Source organism: Microtus oregoni, unplaced genomic scaffold (assembly GCF_018167655.1).
Source record: "Microtus oregoni isolate MIOR12 unplaced genomic scaffold, Mior012 000005F_ref0000423, whole genome shotgun sequence".
Classification (NCBI taxonomy): Eukaryota; Metazoa; Chordata; class Mammalia; order Rodentia; family Cricetidae; genus Microtus; species Microtus oregoni.
Window position 1 is genome coordinate 23,276,333 of NW_024543064.1, and position 20,880 is coordinate 23,297,212.

At 47.2% G+C, this 20,880-nt stretch overlaps 1 protein-coding gene across 2 annotated transcripts; it reads left to right on the plus strand.

Moving 5' to 3' along the window:
* Positions 1–3,573: 3,573 nt before the first annotated feature.
* Txlna (taxilin alpha) lies at positions 3,574–20,196 on the plus strand. 2 transcript variants are annotated; one of them, XM_041651433.1, is made up of 11 exons: positions 3,574–3,672; positions 4,254–4,425; positions 5,318–5,656; positions 7,433–7,524; positions 9,956–10,126; positions 13,373–13,567; positions 13,947–14,066; positions 14,307–14,381; positions 15,613–15,705; positions 16,420–16,515; positions 17,004–20,196. In XM_041651433.1, exons 2-11 carry the CDS (start codon positions 4,260–4,262, stop codon positions 17,328–17,330), a joined length of 1,674 nt encoding a protein of 557 aa, XP_041507367.1. In that variant the 5' UTR covers positions 3,574–3,672; positions 4,254–4,259; the 3' UTR covers positions 17,331–20,196. The 2 variants fall into 2 exon arrangements, with proteins under 2 accessions (XP_041507367.1, XP_041507366.1); XM_041651432.1 differs by having other exon boundaries at positions 3,607–3,667.
* The last annotated feature ends 684 nt before the right edge of the window (positions 20,197–20,880 follow it).

The window sequence follows — 20,880 nt, forward strand, 5'->3', positions numbered from 1 at the left end:
GAAGGCTATGAGATCTCTTGGAGCGGGAGTTATAGATGGTTCTGAGCTATCTCGCGTGGGTGCTGCGAGCCAAAGCTGGAATTCCATAAGAGCAGTAAGTGCTCTTAAACACTGAGCCGTACGTACCCAACACTTCCTTGTTCTTTTATTGAAGGTGTACAGAGCAGTGTCTCACCCTTTGGGGCCAACCAAGGAGGAAATAGATGACTTGTTTGATTTAGTCTTGTAACCAACTAAGAGCTGTTCTAGGTGGACTAGAACTGAGGTCGAAGCTGCCATCTGTTGCCAGTTTGCCTTTATTTTGCAGGTGGTGCACACCTTTAATCCCAGCACTCGGGAAGCAGAAACAGGCAGATCTCTGAGTTTGAGGCCAGCCTAGTCTACAAATCAAGTTCCAGGACAGCCAGGGATACACAGAGAAACCCTATCTCAAAAAAAAACTTTTTAAAAAATGCTTTTTTAGTTGTAGACAGTCTCACCAAATTGCCCTGGCTGGCCTCAAACTCACCAGGTTGTCCAGATTGACCTTGAATTTGCCATCCTTCTTACAAAGGTGTGAGGCCCCATGGTGGCCCACTTAGTGAATTCTTCCCCTTCCCCATTTATTTCCTTATGTGCAGATATATTTGTCCGTATGAGTATACACACATGTATGATTGTATGGAGGCCAAAAGAGGACTTAATGTCCTCCTCTGTTGCTCTCTACCTATACCTTTGAAACAGGGCCTCTCCCTGCACCCTGGGCTTTAGTTTTTCCTGGCTAAGGTAGAAGCCAGAAAGCCCTGCAGTTCTCTGCTCTCTGTGCTGCCCCACAGCCTCAGGGAGGTAGAGTTGCAGGTAAGCGTGGGATAGCCTCTACCTTGTCACACGGATGCTGGGATTCGAACTCCAGTCCTGTTTATCACACACCAAGCGCTCTTAACAACTAAGCCCTCTCTTTAGCCCCAAGACCCTTTATGAAAAATTGTGTTTTCCTGCATGTATATGCAAGTGCACTGTGTGCATGCCTGGTGACCAGCAGAGGGCGCTGGATGCCCTGGAATTTAGAGTCCGTAGCCCCTCAATGACCACCATGAGGGTTCTTGGAATTAAATCCTGGTCCTCTGCGAGATCGGCAAGCACCCTTGAACAGTGGCCATCTCTCCAGCTCCTTTAAGATTCTGTTGTTCCTGTTGTGGTTCCGCAACAGGGTCTCACTATGTAGACCCGGCAGACCTTCAACACACAGAGGTCCATCATCTGCCTCTGTGCTGGGGCTGAAGAAGTGCACCATATGTCCAACGTCCCCTAAAATTCTTAATTTCTAGAGCAACAGTTCTCAACCTGTGGGTTTCAATCCCTTTGAGGGTTGAATGACCTTTTCACGGGGGTCATCTAAGATCATCAGAAAACACAGGTGTTTACATTGTAACAGATTTGTAACAGTAGCAAAATTATAATTATGAAATAGCAACAAAAATAAATTTATGGCTGGGATCATCACAACATATGAAACTGTAATAAACAGCATTAGAAAGGTTAAGAACCTCTGATCTAGAGAATCCTCTTTGTACGGGATTTTGTAGAAACTTGATCTATATATGCTGCCTCTTCAGAGATTGCCTATGTGTTATTGGGACAGAATTGGGGCTTCTAGGGTTTCTCGACACCTTCTTTACTTTTTCTTTCTTTTCTTGTTTGCTTTTTGTTGTTGTTTGTTTACCACCACCACCACTGGGTTTCTGGAACTCACTCTGGATTCCAGGCTGGCCTTGAACTCACAGAGATCCTCCTGCCTCTGTCTAGCTCTGGGATTAAAAGCATGTGTGCCACCACTGCAGGGCTCCAGACACCTTTAATCCTCAACTTTCTGAGCCTCAGTTCCCCCAGTAAACTAACAAGGTTGCAATATTTTCTGGTTTGAGCTTTGATCATTCTAGGTAAATAGTCTTCCACTGAGCCTATTATATAATATATATAGCTTGCCTCTCACAGTTACATCTGAACAGACAAAACACTACTCATAGTCTGTCTGACAGAGTTATTATAGAAAATGGCCAACATCTAAGGACCCTAAAATAATGTGCAATTAGCAAACTTTGCAACAGCCTGACTCTAGCCCCTGAGACTGCAGCATTTAGACAACAGTAGCTTCAATTTCATGGCAAAATGCTGTAACAGAAGTCTAGGCAGGCCTAGGATACTAGGGCAAACTGCAGGTTCCCAAAGTACCCTGTGTTGAAATGCTTTGCCTGCAGGTGTGGTGACACGCCTTGAATAACAGTCCACCACTGGTCTTAGAAGGCAGATCTCTGTGAGTCTGAGAACAGCCTGATCTACATAGAGTTCCAGGCTAGCCAGCACTATAAAGCAAGACCTTATCAAACAAAAGCCACACAACAAAGAATTGAAATCACTATTGTGGTTGTTTCTGAACAATTAGTGCCCAAGTTGGCATTCCCAATTGTAATGAAAAACAAAGACAAGAAAAATCTAGCTTTTTAAAACTTTAGCCCCTGTGCAAGCAAGCCCAGGAGTCTGCAGAAAGTGTGGCAGGGTGGCCGGGTGGCGGGGTGGGAGTTCACTGATTTGCCTGCAGCCAAACTCCCTCTGCCTCAGCTACAGTCCCTTCCTGAGGGAGTTACTGCAAGTAACTGTCCCAGAGAAAGCCTGTGAAGGTGGTTATTTCTTCTGGGTAGAGAGCTGTGTAGATGAGTGCGGGCAGGCGGATCTCTCAGTTCCAGGCCAGTCTGGTTTACAGAATGAGGTTTAGGACAGTCGAGGCTGCACGGAGAAACCCTGTCTCGATGGGTGCTGGTTTAACTAATTAATGCATCTGATTCTGAATCTGTTACAACCACCCAATATTGACTCAGCTTTAAATTATTTAGCCTTTAGCTGGGCACCGTGGCTTTTGCCTTTAGTTCAACTAGTTTCATCTACATAAGGAGTTCAGGCCAGCCAAGGCTACACATAATGAAACGTTGTCTCAAACAAATAACAATAAACAATTTTAAAAAAAACCACCTAGTCTTTTCCATGCTGTCTGTCCTATATTAACCAGATCACAAAGTATTCTGTACTTTCTCCGAGTAATTGTAAGGACCAATTTATCAGATACAAGGAAAGAAAGAGCATAGTAAGTGTTTGAATTATTGTAAATCCTCTTATTGCAAGAGAGGGAGCAGAGAATGCTAGGCACATAACAAATTACTGGTTTAGAAGTGGAATAAAGATCTCCTAACTCCCAGGTCAGTCTTCAGAGATCTTAGAAACAATCATCATGTACACAAGGGACTAATGGAGGAATGTATATATATGTAAAAAAAAAAATATAGCCGCGCGCCAAGGCTTAAGGGTCAATCACAGCTTCTTCACTAGAAAGGTGGCAGACGCGAATCTCACGCCTATTCTCCATAATTTCGGACCTGCAGGATTTACGGCCCCTAAAACGAAAGCCTTTTCCATTGCATCTCGGGAATTGTGCCCCGCCGCGATGCACGAAGGGACTCGTAGTTCTTTCTTACTCCCGACTCCAAAGCCACCTTGGCCTCGTCTTTCCCAGCAAGCTCCGCGCTAGCGTTAGCTGTTGATTGGCTGCGGCAGGAGCGGGCGGTCCTGCTGGCAGCGGTTACCCGGGTTTCCGGTGCTCGGCCAGTGCCAGGGGGGACGCCGTCGGACGTCCATGGTAAGGTATGTCCATTGACCGTAGGTGGAACGAGCTCCTTAGAGGGTCTGTGGCCCAAGATGAGTGACCCGCAGAGGAAGAACTGATTTCGTGTATGGGGAGGCTGGGGGTGGTCTGTGGCGATGTCCCCGCGTTGCGCATGCGTGTCGTGGGGCTAGAGGGCGCGCGGGGAGAAGGTGGCTTCCGCGCGCGCGCCCGCCCGCCCGGGCAGGGGAGGGCCCACGTGGGACCTGGAGGGGCGGAGGGGGGGGGGGGGGACCAGTTAGAACTGGAGCATCCCCGCCACGTCAGTCCGCGGCGCGGAGCCAATCCCGCGCTCAGGACGCCGAGAGGGAGCCGTGCGGTGCTGCTGGGAAGTGGCTTTCCGGAGAAAGGAGGCCTCTTCCCTCACCTGCTCAGGAGCAGCTCCTCGGAAACTCTGCAGGGGACCCTGGGGTCTCCGGCCGAGGCCAAGGCCGGCCCGTTTGTTTGAAGCCTGGGGCGCCTGGTGTTGGGATTTCTGATCTAGGGTGTGAAAATTTTTCAAGTGTGGAAAATAGCAGCTGTGTCCTCCTTAAAAGGACCTGCCCGTTTTCTGCCTTTGCAGATCACAATGAAGAACCAAGACAAAAAGAATGGCCCTGCCAAACACTCCACCCCGAAGAGCAGCCCGGGGCAACGGGAAGCAGGAGCAGAGGGAGCCCAGGGACGGCCCAGACAGACAGCTCCTGCAGCGGAAGCTGAAGGTTCCACTAGCCAGACTCCTGGGAAGCCCGAGGGTGTGTGCCTGCTCAGCTCTGTGGGCAGAGGGAGGAGTTTCTGGGATTGGCCTTGCTGCTGAGGCCACTGTTTACCCAGGAAGGAGGAACAATGCCCATTCTGTGTGATTCTCAGGTTCTCACTCTTAGCCCTGGAACGGAACCTTGGAAGCATGCTCTGACTGGTTTAAACTAAATGACAGTCAAAATGAGGCACCCCACAAATCAAGTCATGTTCCCAGAAAACACTTGCCAGCGGGAAGTAATTGTCCTTCGCACATGAGGCATTTCTGGAACTATAAAAAGAACCAAAAACGAGTTTTGAATGGGGAAAAGATGGCTTAGAGTTGGAGCTTCTGCTACATGTCAACCATCCCTGACGCGCGGTGCTTTATGTAGTTCTTTTTTATTTTTTCAAGATAGAGTTTCTTTGTGTATCTCTGACTGTCCTGGAACTGGCTCTGTAGATCAGCCTGGCCTCGAATTTACAAAGATCCACCTGCCTCTGCCTCCCAAATGCTGGGATTAAAGGCACGTGCCATTACTGCCCAGGCTTAATTGTCTTTTAAGTATGTTTGGGAGGGAGTAAAAAAATAATTGTGTAATTTTATAAGTAAGTAAACTTAGGATTTAAAAACAATTAAACTGAGACCAGGCATAGTGACCTTGCCTTCAGTCGCAGCACTTGAGAGGCAGAGGCAGGTAGATCTCTGAGACTTTGCGGTCAGCCTGGTGTGCACAGTGAGTTCTAGGACAGCTAAGACTCTGTAGAGAGATCCTGTCTCAACCAAATAAGTAAAACAACATTTAACCTAAACTAGTGTACTTGAGTGGATTTAAAGAAAAAAGAGTTTCTAAGCCAGTGGTGTAACCATCTTATTTTCATTCTGTATCTTAATCTTTCTTGCCGTAGGGGCTCAAGCTAAAGCAGCTAAGTCTGGGCCTCTCTGTGATGTCTCTGAGGAGCTAAGCCGGCAGTTGGAAGACATTTTGAGTACATACTGTGTGGACAACAGTCAGGGAGGCCCCGGTGAGGAGGGCGCACAGGGTGAGCCCACTGAACCAGAAGATGCAGAGAAGTCCCGAACCTACGCAGCAAGGAATGGGGAGCCCGAACCAGGGATTCCAGTAGTCAATGGCGAGAAGGAGACCTCCAAGGGGGAGCCAGGCACAGAAGAGAGCCGAGCAAGTGATGAGGTTGGGGACCGAGACCACCGAAGACCGCAAGAAAAGAAGAAAGCCAAGGGTCTGGGTGAGAGAGGGCAGCTGCTGTTGAGGGGAGGGAGTTAAGACCTGTCGTCTCGTGGGCTAGCCTGCTGTGCCAGGACTCCAAGCAATCTCCCTGTAAAGACAGAAGGTTTCCCAGTTTAATCAAGCCAGGATTATAGGGTCACAGCATTGAGCTGTTCAGATGACTTCCTTGGGCAAGGCTCTTGACCTTGGGAGCAAGTGAAGGCTGGAATCCTACCAGCTTTCTCATTGAGGATATGGGTCAATGAGGCCTGAGTAGGTAGACTCTTGAGCCAACCAGCACCACCTGCCGTTTGACCTTGGGCATGTTCATTCTCCACTCCTGGATCTTAGTTTCCCTATTTCTACAGCAACAAAATTGAGCTACATCAAGGTAGAGATCTCAAATGTTGACGTTGATCCTGTAAGCCACAGACCTCTTGAGACTTGAGAAAGGGCTTACTTTATATGAAAAATTGACTTCTACCTGGTAAGTCCCCCACTCTCTCTCAGCTGACTTGCTGAATAATTGGCAGCTTGATAATAGAAACTAGACTAAGCAAAAGCCATCCCTGGGTTGTATTTGGTCTGTATGTTACTGATTTACAGTCTCTGTACCAATCTTCTTCCCCCCCACCCCCCAACTGACCGTTCAGGAACCCGGTCTGTGCTAGGAACAGGGGAAACCAAGGGAGACAGTTGCGGGGCTTCCCGAGATACAGGAGTCAGTGACAGCCAGGCTTGGTCGCATACACCTTTAATTCTAGCACTTGCGAAGCAGGGGCAAGTAGATCTCCTGGGGCCAACCGGATACATGATGAGACCTTATCTGAAACAAATAAAAATAGGGAGGGCATTGGCAGTCAGTTCTTTGATGGGGGTAAGTGGATGAACATGAATTTAGAATCTGGGCTGAACTGGATGTCATAGTGTATACCTCTAATGGGGACCAGGAGAAACAGGCAGGAAGATGGTGAGTTTAGTACCAGCCTGGGCTACGTAGAAGGCCCTCTGTCAAAGAAAAAAGAAAATTTATGTTAGGTAACACTATAACCATATCATAGTCCCTGTTCCCTCCATATTTGTTACCTGTTCTAACTTAAAGAGAGAGATGAGAGACTTCTTGCTTTCCCCCCGCCCCCAGGGCTTTTCTGTAGTGTTGGAGCCTGTCCTGGAATTCACTCTATAGAAAAAGCTGGCCTCAAACTCAAAGAGATCCACCTGACTCTGCCTTTTGAGTGCTGGGATTAAGGGCAGCACCACTACTGCCTGGCTTTATTTTGTTTTACTTATTTATTTTGAGTTTTTCAAGACAGGTTTCTCTGTAGCCCTGACTATCCTTGAACTTGCTCTGTAGACCAGGCTGGCCTCAAATTCAAAGATGCCCCTTCCCCTCCTGAGTGCTGGGATCAAAGGCGTGTACCACCATGGCCAGCATGAAACGTTCATTTTAAACATAGCCGTATCTATGAGTGTTGACAGGAGTTTGACTCAAAGGATCGCAGACCAGTTTTTTGTCTGCTTTTTTTTTATTAATAGAATTTACTAGTGGATTATTATTTGCCTATTGATATGTCTTAAAATAGGTTTTCCTCTCAGTGGTGGTGCTTACCAAAGAGTTGGAGCTGTTCATTTGCTGAGTGTATGTTAGTGGCGCTACTTACGTTGCAGCGGTGATGTGCAGTGGGGCTGCAGGACCAGTGTTACAGAGAAAACTGCCTTAGCTCTCGGGTGTAGGCCTGGGGTAGAGGGAACCCCCCAAGGAGGGGTGCATGCCTTTACTCCCTGTGCTTTACAGGGAAGGAGATCACGTTGCTGATGCAGACACTGAACACGCTCAGTACTCCAGAGGAGAAGCTGGCTGCTCTGTGCAAGAAGTATGCGGAACTGGTTAGTGCCTCCCTATCTCTTTCTCTGCCTTTGGAAAGTCAGCAGGCTCCCTGGGGTAAGGGTGGGGGTACAGGAACAGGTATCTTAATCCCGTTAACCTTTTTTGAATTTTCAAACCCCAATCTCTTAAGTGAGAAGTTATTTCCAGTCAGCTACCTAAGGACTGAGAGTATATATAAAGAGCAGAAACTTCAAAAGTTAAATTTCTCCACAGAGTGATTCCCAAGTGTAGAACCCTGGCTCTGGTCCCGAGTTCTGTGTGCTCACATCTGTGTGTTTCTATATGTATCTCGGCGGTGTCTCGCCTCAGCTTTCTCGTCTTTGTCCATTCCCACATTAGTTCTTTTTCTCTAAGAGCTGATCCAATTCTTGTTCAACTCTTGGGACAGGAATTCTTAGACTGTGTGTTGAGTCATGGGATATACCAAGTGTGAGCGAGGCATGGAGGTGCACACCTTAATCCCTTGAGGCTGGAGGGGCAAGAACTCAAGGCCTGCTGGGCTACGGGACCTTGTCTTAAAGAAAGAAATGTCAAGTCTTGCCATCTGTCTCGCTGTGAAAGTGTTGAGTGGAGTGTGTGTGTGTGTGTGTGTGTGTGGAGAGAGAGAAGTATAGAGATGGGGCTGGAGAGGTGGTTCAGTAGTTAAGAACACTGGCTGCTTTTCCAGAAGACCTGGGTTTGATTCCTAGCACCTACATGGAGTCACAACCATCTGTAACTCTGGATCCAGATGATCTGATGCCCTCTTCTGGATTCTTAGGTACCAGGCACACAAGTATATAGCATAGACATAGATGCAAACGAAATACCCACATACACATTAAATAAAACTGTAAGAAGCACAGAGGCTGGTATAGTGGTGTATGCTTTAATCCCAGCACTCAGAGGGAGAGGTAGGCAGATCTCTTGAGCTCAAGGCCAGCCCTGGTCTAGTAAGTTCCAGGACAGCCTGGGTTATATAGAAAGACCTGTCTCTAAAAACCCCCCAAAAAGGGAAAGAAATATAGAAAGGATAAAATTGATTTTGGAAGGATTTAGCTAGGGAAATATTGATACTGCAAGGGAAGAGTATTGAGCTACTGGGGTGATATTCTGAGTGTAGCAGAGAGCCGAGGCCCAGCCCACAAGGAGAGGACTCCACCACTGAGGGAGCTTATTGTACCTGTCTCTTCGTTTACAGTCTTCTAAAGAAGAAGACAGGTACAGTTGAGCGATGGGTGGGAAGCATGTCCTGGTGGTCCCCTGGTTTCTTGTGTGTTTCCAGGGAAATGAGAACCATGACCGTATCTAAGGAAACGCTATGAAGAGGAGACAAATGGTTGTCTTGGATAAGGATATAGATCACAGGAGAAAGTGGGGGCAGTTGTGGAGAGTCTTCCAAGGTTGTATCTTAGTTTAAACTGAGACTCTTCAAGTACGGTCGCTTCAGTACTATTGCCACATAAGCAGGAAGGGGCTTTGCCTAGGTTAAAGGGGACCAAGACAGTAGACTGTTAAACCTAAGCCAGGGAAGAGGGTGAGTCAGGTAGGGGAATAGAGTGAAAGGTTGGTTAGGTTAGTAGGTTGAAGTCTAGTAGATACAGATAGAGATCACCTAAGGAAGTTGTCAGACCCTGACCTGGAGTGACCAAGTCTAGGCCTTTGCTGCCCAAGACAACACCCTCTCAGTAATCTGACTTAGATCTGCTGAGATGTGAGAACTGGGTCAGATTTTAAAACTAAGGTAAAAAATGTACTTGGGAGGCTGAGGCTGGAGAATCATCATGATTTGAGGTCAGCACTGGTCTATTTAGTGAATTCAAGGACAGTATGGGTCACTTGGCATGAGCTTGTCTCACAAAAACAGCTTAAATTTCACCTTTTTACTTTTTTGGTGTGTCTACTAGAAGATTGTAATCATTTATACGGGTTGCATTTGTGCTATCCAAGGCTGGATGTCATCATGGGAGAAGAGCTGAGCTGGGAAGGCGTAGGTCTGTGGAAGGGGTTCAGGACTGTGTAGTCGGGAGAATTAGAAGGCCTTTCTGTCAGCAATGAAATAGCCACAAATAAGAGTCGTGGTGGTGGTGGGGAGCTGTGTTTTGAATGAGTTCAAGTCTGAGAAATGAGGTGCCTATGAGCTCTGCTGAGTTGTCTGGAGGTGGATTAGTTGTAGTCTGGTGGCACGATGGTCTGCAGTGTCTGTGGACTCAGGAGCAGAAGCGGAAGTCTGCTGGCTCTTCCCCTCACTGCTCCATGATTATTCTTTCCCTAAGATAGGCTGGGTTAGTCTGAGATGTTCCTGGGAGGAGCGTGCTTTTGTCTTAGCTGTTGTGACTGGAGTGGAAGGAGTGGGAATCTCTAGAGCTTAGGAATTTCTAGAGCCATGTAATGGTACCTAGAGCCATGTAATGGTACCCGCTCTAGACACTGCTACCCTCCTGTTCTCAGCTGGAAGAGCACCGAAACTCGCAGAAGCAGATGAAGCTCCTGCAGAAAAAGCAGAGCCAGCTTGTCCAAGAGAAGGACCATCTCCGTGGTGAGCATAGCAAGGCTGTCCTTGCCCGAAGCAAGCTTGAGAGCCTGTGCCGGGAGCTGCAGCGACACAACCGCTCCCTCAAGGTAGGCGTATTCGTATGTACTGGGTTTTGTGGGCTTTCTCCTTAAAAAGCATTGAGGCTGTGGTATGCAGTGAGTTCTAGGCCAGCTTGGAAGGCTTTATTTAAAACAAACAAAAAACAAAAAAGCTTCAGTACAGTATAGCTCTGTCCCAGTTCCGCCAAAGAACAACTGTGACCACCTGTGTGCATGACTGACCGACGACCCACAAGCACCAGATACAGCAGCCAGAATCTTTCTCAGATAGCAGCTTTCTACTGCACTAGTCAGCTTCCCTCTGCAAATCCTGAGCTAATCAACTTTTGTTTTGTTTTTTGAGACAGTTTCTCTGTATAACAGTCCTGGGTGTCCTGGACTCAAACGCACAGAGATGATCCACCTGCCTCTGCCTCCCAGGTGCCACCACCGCTGGCTCAACTTTTTAAAATGCACAAAGAAAGATTGTCTTGACTCACACTTTTGGAAGTTCTAGTCTGTGACTGGCGGGACATCCCTGCCCTAACTCTATCCCTGCTTTGAGATCTGTTGTGGGTTAGACAGGAACAGGATATGGCGGGAATATCGGGTAGAACAAAATTGCTCCAGAGGACGCCTCCAGAAAACCTAAAGCCATTTCAGCCAACCTTGAAAGTTCCATGCCCTGGTAGCATCACTAAAGGTTCCAGAGTCTTCTACAAAATAAACCTTTGAGGACTTTAGGATCAGTCAGAAAAGTGCTTGTTACAAGCATAAGAGCCAGAATTTGGATCCCCTCACCCATGTACAAAGCTGGGTAGTGTGTCTCTGTACCTGCAGTGCTTGGGAAGTAGAGGCAGGAGGATCCCTGGCCCATGATGTCTAGCCAGTCTGGCTGAATCAGTAAGTTCTGGGTTTGATGAGAGATATCTTTGAGAAGAAGGTAGAGAAGGCTAGAGAGACGGTTGAGTGGTTAACAGCACTCACCTAGTCTTCCAAAGGACCCAGTTTCTGTTTCTACCCACATTGGAACAATCTCAAGGGGATCTGATACCCTCTTCTGACCTATGGGCACCTGCATATATGTGGCATATATTCACAGAGGTACATAAATAAAAATAAATCTTAAAAACAAATACCAAGGATGGGCTGGACAGATGGAGCAGTGGCTAAAGCACAGGCTGCTCTTCCAGAGGACACATGTTCACTCACCACCATGCGTATGGTAGCTCTCAATTGTGTGTGACTCCAGGTCTACAGAACAAGTTCCAGGACAGGCAGGGCTACATATAAGATGTTGGTAAGCAAAAGGAAATGGGTATAAATTAGTCTAAGTATCTATCTTTATGCTAGGTACTAGCATTGAAGACAGTAGGTGACTATCACATTTAATCTTTTCTTTTTAGTCTTTTGTTTTTTAAGTTGTTTTTGTTGTTGTTTTTGTTTTTTTGTTTTTTTTCGAGACTGGGTTTTTCTCTGTTATGTCTGTCCTGGAACTCACTTTGTAGACAAGTCTAGCCTCTAACTCACCAAGATCCGCCTCCCTTAATTCCAAGTGCTGGGATTAAAGGCATTTGTCACCACTACCTGGCTACCACTTTTAGCATTCTGTGTAGGCTTAGAGGGATGGCTGCTCTTCCAGAACTCAGGTTCAACTCCCAGCACCCACATGGCAACTCACAACTGCCTCTAACTCCAGTTCCAGAGGATACAATGCCCTCACACAAACATACGCAAGCAAAACGCCACAAGAAATAAAGTCAAACATTGTAGTGCATACCTTAAACAAACAAAAACCTCTCTTTAAAAAAAAAAAACAACCCAACCATTCTGTCAAGTTAAAGCAATTTTTTGTTAGATTACATTCACTGCTTTATGTGTGTACATGCATGCCATGGTCCATGCGTGGAGGTCAGAGGAGACCTGTAGAACTGGGTTTTCTTCTCTGACTATGTGAATCTCAGGAATTGAACACAGGTTATCAGGTTTAGCAGTAATTACCTTCACTGGGTAAGCAATCTTGCTGGTCTCCAATTCATTTTACTATTATTTTTTTCTTATGTTAATAAGGATTAAAGCCAGGATGCTGGTAGTGCTAGGCAAGTACTTTATCTCAGATGTGTCCCAGTGCCCCCTTTACCCAGTACTCTGGGGTAAGATCTTGCTAAATTGCCTACTCAGAAAGAACTTACGATCTTTCTGCCTCAGCCTCACATATTAAAAAGAGAAACACTGGGCTGGAGAGATGGCTCAGAGGTTAAGAGCATTGCCTGCTCTTCCAAAGGTCCTGAGTTCAATTCCCGGCAACCACATGGTGGCTCACAACCATCTGTAATGAGGTCTGGTGCCCTCTTCTGGCCTGCAGGCATATACACAGACAGAATATTGTATGCATAATAAATAAATAAATATTTAAAAAAAAGAGAGAGAGAGAAACACTAAGCCAGGCAATGGTGGTGCACGCCTTTAATCCCAACACTCAGGTAGAGGCAGGTGGATCTCTGAGTTCAGGGCCAGCCTGGTCTACAAAGCAAGTTCCAGGTCTGGGTCCTTAGCTACTGTCTCGAAAAAAGAAAGGGGAAAAAAGAGTAAAAAGAAAGAAACACTAAACATGAACAACGTTAAGACATGATATATCACATCTTGAGGTCATACATGTCAGGAATGATCTTAAGACAAACCTCTCTGCCAACGCAAAAAATTCTAATCAGACCAAATTAGACCAAATCAATGCCCACGTTTACTGCAGCGCTTCCGGGTGGCCAGGAGAGCATGGGTGTGTTGGGGGGGGGGGGGCACGCAAAATCGAAGACCACGTGTTCTTTTCCTTAGGGGCTGCAGCCCAAATAGCCTAAGGGAGTGGTCCTGACTCTCCCTGGGAAGGGGTCGTCAGCGTGCTTGGCTGACTTTTCCAGTGGTGGAGTCTGGACCAAGGCCTCCTGAGTGGTGGAATTAAAAGCTTGCATCGCTATGCCCTGCAGCTTTTTGCTTCTTGTTTTCTGTGGGGAACAGGAGAGAATTTAATCTAGAATCTGGGAACAAGAATTCAGAAGATCCAAGTTGCTTCACAGTGCCACTTATCATGTATGCGGAGTATTTCTAGGGAGACTCAGTTGATGTCACTTGACTTAGAGTCACATTAGGAAGCTCCATTGTATGCCATCCTGGGTCCCAGGTGCTTCTTTCTCATTTGGGGCCAGTAGCTCTGTTGGCAGAGACTGTTGACTAGTTCAGGAGCTTTGTACAGGACTTAGAGCTATGGATGATAGTTCCAGAGTTGGTTTCTCTTTTTAGGAAGAAGGTGTGCAGCGAGCCCGTGAGGAGGAGGAGAAACGCAAAGAGGTGACTTCACACTTCCAGGTGACACTGAACGACATTCAGCTGCAGATGGAACAGCACAATGAGCGAAACTCCAAGCTGCGCCAAGAGAATATGGAACTGGCTGAGAGGCTCAAGAAGCTGATTGAGCAATATGAACTTCGTGAAGAGGTAAGGTGATTGTGGCCAGCAGCTAGTGAGGCTGTAGTGAGTGCCAGGGACTGGGGTAGCACTCTTCAGACCTGCCTGGTTTTGCTCTTCTTTTAGAAGATGATGTTATTCATAGATAAGGAACTGAAATGGAGAGAAGAGAGTTGACCCACGTGCCTTATCTCTGGTCCTGGACCAGGGATCCAGAGAAGTACTCAGTTCTAGAGTAGAGGTGTATACTGTCCTATCTGCAGATCAGATTGAGGGTAGGAAAGGAAATGTCCAAATGCCAATATCTTCATACCAATATAAGACTAGAGAAGTGCCGTGTTTTCTAGAATTGGGGTTTCCTTACAAGGGAATTCCTGGCAAGCAGACCCCATTGACACCTTTCCTACAGCACATCGACAAAGTCTTCAAACATAAGGACCTGCAGCAGCAGCTGGTAGATGCCAAGCTCCAACAGGCCCAGGAGATGCTGAAGGAGGCAGAGGACCGGCACCAGCGGGAGAAGGAGTTTGTGAGGCTCAGACCCCAGGGCTGCGGTGGGGACTACAAGGAAGTGGGCTGGGTTCTGGCTTAGCTCAGAGTCTAGTTCATATGGATGGGAGAGGTTTTACCTGCCCAGTCCAGTAACTGCTTGTCCAGACAGCAGTCTGAAAGCAGGTAGCCTCAGTGGGTCCAGTGCTTATGGCTAAAGAAGGCCAAACATACCTCCCAGGGGCTTCTGACAGGTTCTGGGGTCCTGTCTTGGAAATAGCTCCTGAAAGAAGCGGTGGAGTCCCAGAGGATGTGCGAGCTGATGAAGCAGCAGGAGACCCACTTGAAGCAGCAGGTGAGACCAGAATCTGACTTGCAGTCACAGGTGCTGTCTTCAGGGGAGTGAAAAACAAGACCTCGTCTTAGGCTGGTTCTGAGCCAACTGCTATGTTAGTCTCAACCAAGCCTTTTATTTATTTTTTTAAAGATTTATTTATTTATTATGTTTGCCGTGTTCTGCCTGCATGTATGCATGTACACCAGAAGTGGGCAACAGATGTCAATATGGATGGTTGTGAGCCACCCTCTGTTTGCTGAGAATTGAACTCAGGACCTCTGGAAGAACATCTACTGCTCTTAACCTCTGAGCCATCTCTTTAGCCCCACCTTTTATTTATTTTAATAAAAGGTTGCTGCTGAATGGTGGTTTTACATGCCTTTCATCCTTCAACTTGGAAGGCAGAGGCAGACAGATCTCTAAGTTCCGGCCATCCTGTTCTATAGAGTTACAGGACAGCCAAGGCTGCACAGCAAAACCCTCTTTAAAAAAAAGAAAAAGAAAAAACATCTCTGAGTTTAGCTCTGGCTAACCCAGAACTCACCTTGTAGACCAGGCTGGTTTTGAACTTGTGGCAGTCCTCTGCCTCCCATATGCATGAGGTATTAACTACTATGCCTGGCTCTGTTTCTGTTTGTTTTTATTTTACTTTATTATTGTGTGTATGGGTGTTTTGCATACCTGTATGTCTGTGCCCCACTTGTGTGCCTGGTGCCCTCAGGCTGGAAGAGGGTACCAGATCTTCTGGAACTGGAGTTAAGAGTTATGGTCTCCATGTGGGTGCTGGTAATTGAACCAGGGTCCTATGGAAGAACAGCTAATGCTCTTAACTGATGAGCCATCCCTCCAGCTCCGTCAGTTTTTTATTTTGTTTTGTTGTTGTTGTTGTTGTTGTGTTGACTGTTTGTTTGTTTGTTTTGTTTTTTCAAGACAGGGTCTCTCTATGTAGCTCTGTCTGTCCTCAAACTCACTCTGTAGACCAGGCTGGACTTGAACTCACAAGAGATCTGCCTGCCTCTGCCTCCCAAGTGCTGGGATTAAAGGTGTGTGCTGCCACTACCTGGCATTTTTCAGTTTCACACGTTGGAACACCTCCTTGCTGTGCATGGCTTTGGTGTTTTACTAGGAAATAGTATCTCAGTAGAACGGCTTTGTCAGTGGACCAAAGAAATACTTGAATTAAATAAATGTTGCCTAGAGGTGCCTTCAGAGAAGTCTAGGCTCACATGAGCTCTGCTCCTTCACCCAGCTCGCACTGTACACAGAGAAGTTTGAAGAGTTCCAGAATACACTTTCCAAAAGCAGCGAAGTGTTCACCACCTTCAAACAGGAAATGGAAAAGGTAATCATGGAGGGTTCAGGCCTCCCCAACTGGAGACCCAAGCCACTTCGTTCAGAACTACCTTTGGGCACCTCACAGAGGCTGTTCCATTAATGTTGGAATTTTGTTGTTGGTGGTGGTGGTTGGTTGGTTGGTTTTTGAGACAGGGTTTCTCTGTAGCTTTGGAGCCTATCCTGGAACTACCTCTTGTAGACTAGGCTGGCCTCGAACTCCCAGAGTTCCACCTGCCTCTGCCTCCCGAGTGCTGGGATTAAATGTGTATGCCACCACCACCCAGCATTAATGCTGGAATTTAAAAGTAGTAGAGAGTATGTATTCTTGTACTTTTTATGTTTATGTATTTTTCTTTAGAGACATGGTCTCTGTACCACTGGTTGCCCTGTATTTCTCTCTATTTAGACCAGGCTGGTCTTGGACTTAGATCCACCCTGCATGTATATGAACTAAATTATGGGTGGGTATGTATACGTATGTTGTATGCATACATCATAGAATACATATGGAGGTCCAAGGACAATTTGCAGATTCTGTGGGTTTCAGGCATGGAACTCAGATCATCAGGTTTGACAGCTGGCTCCTCCTTTACTTCTTAAGCATTCTTATCGGCCCCTCAGTGGCTTAACTTGAGGCTCCCAGTTGGCACAGATGTAATGTTTCCTTCAGATGTCCAGACAGCTCAACTCTGACCTTTTCCTTCCATCTGTCATGTAACAGATGACAAAGAAGATCAAGAAGCTGGAGAAAGAAACCACCATGTATCGATCCCGGTGGGAGAGCAGCAATAAGGCCCTGCTTGAGATGGCTGAAGAGGTTGGTGGAGGGCGATGGGCTGGGGGCAGTGACACTGTAACACACGAACTGGAATTGCATTTCCAGTCGTATTCATCCAAGTGCAGTGATAATGCTGGCTTCTGCCCTTATCAGCGGGCACCCAGGCTAGCTCCCAGTACAGACAGCTGAAGAATCAGCAAATAGTGGGTACTGTTTAATGGTTGATGTGGTTCACATGGCAAGAATCCCAGGGTTGTGACTGTGGCTTGCAATCTATAAGACAGACACTGACTTGGTGCAGCAGCTGCAAACCAGGTTTGAGACCTGATGTTGGTCAGCATTGTTTAACAGATGATAACAGTTTCACTATACAAGTGCTTTGCCTAGGTCTTCTGGTAGGTAGGTGAAGGGATACATTGTCTGACACTAACTAAGTTAGGGCTGTTTACTACAGGGGCCAGCTCTTGATTTTCAGTTGCCTAAACTTGAAATGAGTATCTTACTGGGTGCTCCATTTCTCTACCTAGAAAACTCTCCGGGACAAAGAGCTAGAAGGTCTGCAGGTGAAAATCCAACGACTGGAGAAGCTGTGCCGAGCACTGCAGACAGAACGCAATGACCTGAACAAGAGGGTACAGGACCTGACTGCTGGTGCCCAGAGCTCCCTCACTGACATTGGCACTGAGCGGAGGCTGGAGGTTGCCACTACCTCTAAGGAACAGGGTGTTGAGAGTTCTGGGGCTCAACCATCCAGCTCCCCAAGGGCCACAGAAGTTCCTGGCTGCCCTGGAGCACCAAGCACAGAAATAGCAGGCCAGACAGGGTCCCGGCAGCCCACCTCTGCCACCGCCTAGAGCTCATGGTGCTTGGGCGTGCTGGGAAGGGAGCAGCAGCCCGGTCAGGCCTGGTCCATATAAGGCTCCCACACTGAGCGGCTCAGTGCTGAAGCCAAGGTGTTCTGATCTGGAGGGCATTGGACACTTTGCAATTTTTAAATTGTGAGTTTGTCTTACTTATGTGGATGAGGCAGGTGTGCGAGACCTCACGCAGTTCCATAGTTAACACCTATAGGTGTACAGTGGGCTTTCATCAAGGGTGGGGTTTGCAGATGAAGCTGGTGGCTTCTACACTGAAGAGTCTTAGAGATTTCATCTGAAGCTGCCATCCCTGTAAGCCAGCAGGTCCGACGACTTGGACATTTTCCTGCCTGATTTTGAGGCTCAGACCTTTCAGCCCTTTGCAGAGCTCATGACGAGTGGAAATACCCAGGCCTGGACTCTTCTCTTTTGTAAGCAGAACTTGGGCAGTCTGGGCTCTTGTCACTCCCCTAGAGGTTCTGTTGCTTCTCTTGACCTGGGAATGGTGTTCCTGGGCAGAGCCTTTGTAGGAAACAACTGGTCCTTGAGCTTCCTCCTGCCTAAGACAAGAAAGCTGGTGGGGCAGGGGGTGACTGTGTGGGAAGGAGCCCCTTCAGGCTATCAGTTCCCTGCCCTCTGGTAGTGCCACGTCCAGGCCAATGTTGCTTCTCAATTCTCAGTAGCCTTATCATTCACAGGTGCCTCTAGCCTGCACAAAAGATTGACATAAGGTCACCCAAAGGATTCTTTTTGGAGGTTTTATTGTAGTTTTGTTTTGCATAAGAGTTTGTATTAAAGATCTTCAAAGGGTAAGGGATACACTAGCGATGGTCCCAGGTGCCTGGCCTCCAGTGCCCCATTCGGAGCAACCCTATCAGGGTCCTTTGCCATGTTAGTGTTGAGGTGTCCTGTTGGGAAGTTAAGGTCATTAAGAGAAAGGATGATGGCCTTGCCACAAACTTGCCTATGGCTTTCAGCCTGGGAGGCTACCACTAATTCATCACCATCTCCATGTGGCCGTTGCCGGACCCCAGATCCAGATGGCCCTTGGCTTATGGGCTTTTTTTTTTTCTCCCGCCCCCTCACTCCAGCTCAGATGAGCGATTTTTGAGGACAGCCTGATGCCATTCCTAGCACCTCTTGGCCAAAAAGTCCTTGGGATTTCACCTCTTGCTGCCAGATCTTCAGGTGTCTAGCAGGTCAAGAGTTACTTCTAACAGCAGACTGATTCCAGGAACCAAACTAGCTGCAGGGAGTTGTGTTCAAGTGTTCAAGTGTTCAAGTGGCGGCTCTGTGCTGAGGTTCTTGTTGCACACCTGCCAGTGTGTTAGCCAGGTTGCACAGCAGTTCCCTGGATCAACAGTGCGTGGAAGCTAACAGCTTCTGTGAGCTAAGTGAGCCATAGGCCAAGATTGGATGAGTTTTGCTTCTTGTTGTATTTCAACTATTGCATTATCCTGTAAGTTCCTTCATCTTTCATGACTAGCAGCCGCTCAGCCCACACGTACACATTCAGAATTGAGTTGGGTGTGTTGGTGTGTCTGTAATCTCAGAGCTCGACAAGAGGCTCAACTTCAGACCAGTCTGGGCTAAGAAGCAGGATTCCTCATCAGAAACCAATAGTACCTAAAATATTACTGCTTATAATCATGGTTCAAGACCAGAAATTGCAAATCAGTGCCCCTTTCCCCACGCCAGGCACTACCACTTCAAGACTCACCACCCTGGCACATTATTCACACAGGGTGCCCAGCAGCTGTGGGAGTGTTGAGGCTGTGCCTTCTCCAGCTGGGGTCTGATGGTGAGATTTTCCCAAGGATTTTTCCCCTTGGAAATCAGTATTCTCCCTGCACCTGTAAGGCCTCACAGCTCTTGTGTCAGGCCGAGATCTGAGCTGTTGGTCCATGGGGCTTGCCCAGCCTCCTTCCTGTGGCCCATAGAATTGGCCTGCCTCACTTCAGCTACCTCTTACAGCCCATGCAGGGGTTCCAGCTGTCGGGTATCAGCGTGGTAGGCTAAGAGGCCATAATGTATCTGTAGAACCTTGGCTGTTGGCTCCATTTCTAGGCACCCAGGACAATATCTAGATGGTAATCACTTCTTCCCTCCCCTCTGCTGACCAAACCTTAACAGTCACTACAGCTGCTCTGCTTTCCAAAGTCAGCCCAGGAGCCTGGGCCAGCTGCAGGGAGGTGGCCTGTCTGTGAGTGAGGCCAGTACCTCCTCACGTGGGTGAGTCCCATGCATGTGACCTCATTTTAGGACCAAGATCTGTGTTGGTTTATAAGATTGTTAGCTTTTTTCTAGAGGACCACAGCGGGTAAGACTTAGAGCCCAGGGCCCTTGGCTATGCCAATATTTAGGTCCTTGTCCAGCTGAAATCTTCATGTATACCATGTCAGAAGCACTTTTTTTTTTTTAATCTTTGTTTTCCATTTGGTTTTTGGACCATGGGCAGAGCTCAGGCACTTTGTGTGAGAATGTTGTTTCTGTAAAGATGGTTATTTAACTCTCCCTGGTCCCCACCTTGTTAGCTCTACTGAGGGCTGACCAGAGGCCAGTGGAGCTGCCTGGGTGTCTGCAGGGAGGCTGAGGCCTGCTGAGTGCTGCCCCAGCCCTCCCGCCTTAAGTAGCATGGGTGGGTCACCAGGCACCTGGTTGCCCCTCTTGACCAGCTTGGGATAAGAGGGCCACCTCTGTCCCCATAATTGCTTTCCTCTGCTACCCACACTTGTTTGAGGTTGTGCTGACAGGTTTTTCTTTTTCTCGTAGATTTTTTTTTTCCTTCCAAGTCTACTTTTCGTATTCACAACAGCCAGGGACTTGATGTATTTTACACCACATTAAATAGTCTGTTGCCTTATTTGTATCTCTGCTGATTGGATCATTTGATGTTTCTGGATCAGCCAAGTGGCCATAACAGTGTCCTGGCATCCTGCATATTCCAGAATGTCCTGTCTTCTACTGGCCACAAGTTTAGGACCCTGACAGATTGCTTGAACTGTGTTTGCTCTTGCCATTGAAAGAACATCAAAGGACTTTTAAGTAAAAAAAAATAATAATAATAATTTCAATAAGGTTTGGTACACACCTGTAAGGCCATCATGGAAAAGGCGTGATTGCTGTGAATTCCAGGCTACATCACCTAGGGTTATATACTGAAACTGTCTCAAGAGATGGGTGTGCCCTTAGTCACAACACTTCGAAGGGAAAGGCAGGAGGGTCTGTATGCAGTATTTCAGGGTGCCATTGTGATACCTTGTCTCACAGAAAAAGGGGTGAGGAATAGGTGCCGGATGGCTCACTAGGACCCACACGGAGAGAAAGTTCTTCACGTTATCCTTTGCTCCCAAAGCACAACTTCACACATGCTTGCGTATAATGTATACATGTCACTTTTTTTAAGTAATTGGTAGTAAAGGGGTGGGTTTTTTTTTAAGTAGGGAAAGCATTGAAAAGGACAAGTTTAATGACCATATTTGTAACAGTTGAACCCCAAAAGAAAAACTGGGCAATGGTGGTGCATAACTTTAATCCCAACACTTGG